The sequence below is a fragment of the Malus sylvestris genome, chromosome 11, assembly GCF_916048215.2.
Source record: "Malus sylvestris chromosome 11, drMalSylv7.2, whole genome shotgun sequence".
NCBI classification, from domain to species: Eukaryota; Viridiplantae; Streptophyta; class Magnoliopsida; order Rosales; family Rosaceae; genus Malus; species Malus sylvestris.
In genome coordinates this window covers 6529705-6535667 of record NC_062270.1, presented here as the reverse complement: position 1 = coordinate 6535667, position 5963 = coordinate 6529705, and the positions used below count along the sequence as shown (strand labels likewise).

At 36.6% G+C, this 5963-nt stretch overlaps 1 protein-coding gene and 1 long non-coding RNA gene across 2 annotated transcripts; both read left to right on the top strand.

Annotated features, from left to right (window-relative positions):
* The first annotated feature begins 299 nt into the window (after positions 1-299).
* LOC126590162 (transcription factor MYB119-like) lies at positions 300-2714 on the top strand. Its single transcript, XM_050255695.1, has 3 exons — positions 300-829; positions 1119-1245; positions 1866-2714. The coding sequence occupies exons 1-3, from the start codon at positions 300-302 to the stop codon at positions 2712-2714; spliced, it is 1506 nt and encodes a 501-aa protein (XP_050111652.1).
* A 1338-nt stretch (positions 2715-4052) lies between these two features.
* On the top strand, positions 4053-5704 carry LOC126589065 (uncharacterized). Its single transcript, XR_007611700.1, has 3 exons — positions 4053-4114; positions 5040-5115; positions 5445-5704. It is a non-coding gene; the product is annotated as an uncharacterized LOC126589065 (long non-coding RNA).
* The last annotated feature ends 259 nt before the right edge of the window (positions 5705-5963 follow it).

Sequence of the window (5963 nt, the reverse complement as noted above, 5' to 3'; positions counted from 1 at the left end):
TTCTACTTTCTACAAGAAGGGAAGCTCAGGAGTCACAGCCAAAGACATTTTGAACCGTTAGATGCATCTCCGCATCGACGGTCATTGTGACATGTGGCTCTTTACTAGGCTGAGTACATGCTAATTGTCAAGCACTCGTTTCAAGGTTGTTCCCTTCTGACTCTAAGAAGTAAGAACAAACTGAAAACAAGAAAAACCCCTTAAGAAAAGCTTACCAAAATTGAACCCTAAATTAATATCCTGAATTTCTTTCTTTCCTCTTGCATTTTCTCAGTCTTAATTTTCAAATATCTCTTTTCATGGAGGGAGGTAGAGGAGGAGGAGGCGGAGGAGGTGGTGGTGATGGCGATTATGGTGTTTATGGATTTACAAACAACACACAAGATCCTCCCCAGCATCACAATTTATGTAAAGCAGGTCCTCCATTGACAGCCATAGATAGGTTCTTGTGGGGAAGTCATCAAAGCCAAAACAATGCAAGCAACATAGATCATCAAAATGTGGTTTTCTCAAATGGGTTGAGTGGTTTTGCTTCTTTTGGCGGTGGTGGTGGTGCAATATTTGGCCATGAGGCAGCAGCTTCTTGGCCTAATAATTATAGTATCACTGATCATCTCCAAGAGCCAAGCTTTGTGGATGAACTTTTTCTTGAACAAGGAGAGGCCTTGATGATGAGTTGGGTTCAAGAGCAAAACCCTAATACCACAGGTGGTTTCGGAGAGGAAGGAAAAGTTTCTGAAAGAAGTTGTAAAGCGGTCGGAAAGAGATCTAAAAAAGGTTTAACTGCTGCTACTTTAATAAAGGGACAGTGGACTGCTGAAGAAGACAGGTAAGATTATATATAGATATATATATATATAGATATATATATGTATATATATCTGTAACAAGAAACCTTGTGATGGTTCTCTTAATTTGCCCTTTTTTTTCTTAAAGCTTGTGGATTTTTTGTATTTCAGTGTCGATCGATCATCAAACAATGTTGCATGTAAAATTAATTGGGTTTTTTCTTATAGTTTATCGATTTTTCGAAGCCATCAAATAATATTTCAGGTAAACTTAAATAGGTTTTCTTATATCTTTTGTTTGGCTTTGTTTTCGTATGGTGAAATTTTCAGGAAGTTGATCAGGCTGGTGCAGCAATGTGGAGAGAGAAAATGGGCACAGGTTGCTGAGAAGTTGGTGTGTAGGGCTGGCAAGCAGTGTAGAGAAAGATGGCACAATCATTTGCGTCCTGATATCAAGGTGATTTGTTCTCAGATCTCCATAAACCAAGAACAAAAATTTGCTGCTTGGATACACTTTTAGATTTGTACAATTAATTAGCTACAAGTTAGAATTTCACCATGAAAAAGTATCCAAATTTTGCTATATTTTTGCCTGGATTGTGATCTATGGCAAAGATATAGCTAAAAGTCAAAGGCGCAAATTTAGATTGTGAAGGATCTATTTGTGGATCTCATAGATCTCCTCTCTTTCCGTTTGGGGATTCAAATTTCGTTGTCAAAACCCTAGTTCTACTTCTAGCTCAAGAACATTTAAGCATCTCATCTTCCTTTTAGAAGTAAACATTTTTGTAAATGTTTATTTTGCATAGGTTTTTTGTAATCAAATTTCATTTTTAAAATATTAATTAGAGTTCGCAAGTGAAGGATTGTGTTGGTGGATAGGGTGTTCATCTCCATCCCATCGAACCCTCCTCCCTCCCTTTTGTCGCTTACATAGATTTATAGGGTGTTGATAAAAATGAAAATGTTTTATAAGGTTAATTATTTGGATTAAAAATAAGAATTCATTGGCTTTTCTCTTGTAGTACATAATTTTATGTTCCATATTTTTTTTCTTGGTGAAATTTTATTTTTCAGAAAGATGGCTGGACTGAAGAGGAAGAGAGGGTACTTGTTGATGCTCATGCTAAAGTTGGAAACCGTTGGGCAGAGATTGCGAAACGCATTCCTGGAAGAACCGAAAACGCCATTAAAAACCATTGGAATGCAACAAAAAGGAGGCAGACTTCAAAGAGAAAGAACAAGCAACCTGAAGGCAACAATGGAAACCACAAAAACAAGCCTCATTCTTCCATTCTCCAAAACTACATCAGAAGCAAGAATCTCATGAACAACTCCTCCAATATTTCCAATGTTTCCACTAGTACCCCTACTAGCTCTTCCACTCTCTCTCAAAATGATCCATCAAAAACCCACCTCAACACTTTGGTCACAGAGCCATCTGATCAGTCCACTACTAGCAACTGTTTTGGCTCTCCACTGAATTTGGCTGACTCTTTTTATGATGAACTTGTTTTTATGCAAAATTTCTTCACCAACAACCCTCACAATCTCAATCATCCTCAACAGCCTTCCAATTCCACTGACAACAATGTTGAACTAATTGTTAGTCCAATGGAACCCTCACAAAATCCAAACATGTACGATTTTGCTACTACCTCCACAACTAGTAGCCCCAGTCCTACTACTACCACCCCTCTGTATTCTGACCTTTACCTCTCATACCTCTTAAATGGAGCTGACAATTCATCATCTTATAATTCAAATTATCATCCTCCTCACTTAGGGTTTTACAACACAAACATGGAATATTTGGCGTCACAGGATCATCATCTTCAAGCTGCAGCTTCTTCGAACGAAAGGAGAGAGATGGATTTGGTAGAGATGGTGTCTGCTTCTCAATGTACCCAAGGAACCAGCTTCTGATCTTTAACCTAGTACTTCGTTCTACCTTTAAAGAACTACAAGGAACTAATAAGTAATGGGTCACCTTAGAAATTTGTGTAACCTAAGTTGTCCTTTTTCTTTCTTTTTTGTTGTCTGGATTTGAAATTCCCAATATGGTGTTGGTTGGCTTAGTTGCTTGTGGGAGTGTAACTGAACAAATGGTATGTGTGGGCTTTCGTTTTGTATATATAGCAGCTGAACTATCAAGTTTCTTTTCAGTTTTATTTGTGTCTTTTTCTTTGCTTTTCCTAACCGCCTCTGATTGATTACGTACGAGTTTTATAGATTTGAGAGTTTGGGTCGGTGGACGTGAAAGAGAGTTACAGTGGAATGGTTTTGCCCACAATTCCATCTCCATGCATTGCATACGTCCAACTCCTCTCTCTCCCCTCATTTTCCCCCTCCTCCCTTCCCCCTTCGTCCTCTCTCTCTCTCTCTCTCTCTCTCTCTCTCTCTCTCTCTCTCTCTCTCTCTCTCTCTCTCTCTCCTTTTTCACGCAAGCCGTCCACCAATCATCAACGACTGTCAAATTAAACCTCCAGAATCCTCTTCACGTCCTCTTTCCAACCCCCAAGTTAGTTTCTACAAATTCGTAGCCAATTTAGTCAATTTTAGATCTAAGAAGCGGTGGCCGCAGATTTTCCGACAAATGTTTGGCCAAACCTGCCTGAATTGGACCTCGACCCAAGAGGTAAAAATGATCCTTTCCTTGTGGGTTGTCCTCCACTGTAAGTTGTTTTCCAAAATAAAAACTTTTAGTTTTGGGGTTGATTCTAGATTTCGAATTTTAAATCCATTTTATGTATGCATGTCAAAGATTGGGACGAGGAAGGTGGATCAAGTTTGTTTCCAACCTAGGCCGAGAAGAATTAGACCCACCCACGTATGGATTTTTTTTTTTTATGTATATCAAAAATTGGATTTTCTTTTTGCTTAAATTCATCCTAGTGTTACAAGTAGCTTCTGAAAGTTTATGGAAGAGCTTATGAAAAGATTCACATCCGTTTTACTCGTTTAAACTTGAAGTAGTTAATTGTCTTTTTTCTTTTGGGGCGCCTGGTTCCACTTTATTGTCCTGGAATGCATGATGGTAGTTGATGAATGTGTTGTGCATGTGGGTAACCTGTAAATTCCAAGTGTTCATAAATAGTACAAATATATTCTATTTGCCATCAAGCTAAGAATGCCCCTCATAATAACTTATAAGTAAATATTTGTGTCTGATTTGTGGTTCTCATAAAATTATACAAAATTTACAATATTGTATGTTTACATGCAATTTCTCTATGTGCATGAACACTTATGTGGAGGGGGTGGGTCAGGTTTGGGAAGATCGGTGGATGTAGAGTCTGAATCGGAAATCGCGTTGGTAAAATCAGGTAATCTTTTTTCTAAGATTTTTCAATTTAAATGTGTTTTGGTTTCTAGGTAGTACTTTGTTTTAGTATTTCTTGTTTCGAATTCATGATCGTTGACTGGTGTTCATGTGATAATTAAATTATGTAAATCTTCGTTTCTTGACTGTTTTTAACTGGGTTTCTTTTGGGGGAGTTTCAATTTGACTATAGAAGATATTCCCTAATTTTTTTGCTCAGATCTGACTCTGATTTAGGTAATTTACATTAGGTTTCTTTTGGGGAAGTTTCTATTTGACTATAGGATAACGTCATTATCATTGAATGTGAAAATTTGTCAATGTCTTACAGTTAATTGCGATGCCCATGACAAGATGTGCATTTTTTTTCCATTAGACTTATGTGTTCTGTCAATTAAACTTCAAACCAACTACTAATTATCTCCTCCTAAGGTCCTAAAATTCGTGTTTGTTATATGTTGTAGGAAATGACCTATTTTGAGATTATTTATTTTTTGCATCTTTCTTTTATTCTACATTCAAAAGAGGTAGAGTCGCATTATTGGGATTGTGGATTGCTTTTTTCATGTGTTAATCTGTGTGAAGATTGATTGCCATGCATGAAGAAATTAAAAATGTTACTAAAGTGTCTGGCAAAAGTCATTATGTTTCAATCACAAACGAGTGCATGTATACATAGCATAATTACACCAATTAATTTGTGGGAGGAAGGATATATAGCATCTGATCAGGTAAAAAAAAGGAATCATGATTTAAAATTTTGGAAGCCATTACATACTCATTCTTGATGCTCTGTGTAAATGATGTCACCTTCATTTCCAAGAGCTTCTTGGTAGTCTAAATTTATAGTTCATTTTTTCAGCGATATCCAATGTGATAATGTATTTTACTGCTTGATATATTTCTTACTCATGGTCATTTTTTTGAAGCTATCAGAGCAGGGGATATCAATACTATATTATCTGTGGTGGTTGAAGGTTGTTTGGCGTCCGACGAATTCAAATGGTATTAGGAATTATTGGTTTCATTATTTGTGTGAATCAGTTTGTAGAACTAAATCATAAAAGCTTGTTTTTGCCCTACTCATAGTTTAATTGCCTGAACTACAAGATATTGATATTTTGGTGGATCGATTGGATGGTATCTTTAGAAGATATACAAATGCTTTTATCAATCTCTGCAAGGAGAAATGGCTTGAGGGGTTTGCTGTTTTGCATTACAGTTATATACTATGTCTTCTTGGAATTGTATATAAGATGCACTTTTTTCTTTAATTATTCTTACTAAAGACTAAAGAGTATCGGCTTTTGTTTGTGTGTTTTTCTTGTTACCAGAGATTTGGAAGTACCAGCGAGTTGGCCTTCCTATTTGGACGTTCCACGCTTTGAAGATTTAAGTATCACCGACAAGCTGGCCTTCCTATTTTAGACCAATTTTGTTTTGAATTCGACTATATATGTTATGGCTTCTGATGAGGTGCAAGGCTTGCTGGGGAAAATGCATCTGTCCAAAAATATGTGCTTTCAAGTTTTATTGTATTAGAGATAAAATATGTAACATTACATTATGTTTGTGAGATTGGGAATGTGTTGTAGGCCTTTTCATTTTAAGAAAATTAAAAAATTTCATTTCCTCAATTTTTTTAATATTTAATTCATGTTGGCACAATTACAATATGAAGTGCCAACGTTTCTGGAAAAGGTTGTCTAACAAGTTGTCAGAAACGAGGCACAAATAGTGGTCTATTTGTGCCTGCCTCTTTGAGCACAAAACATCATATTGTGTGCTATCAGCAATGGTGACGCTCATAGAGGGCACATACACAAAGATAGTAGCTGCACTGTTGCTATTGG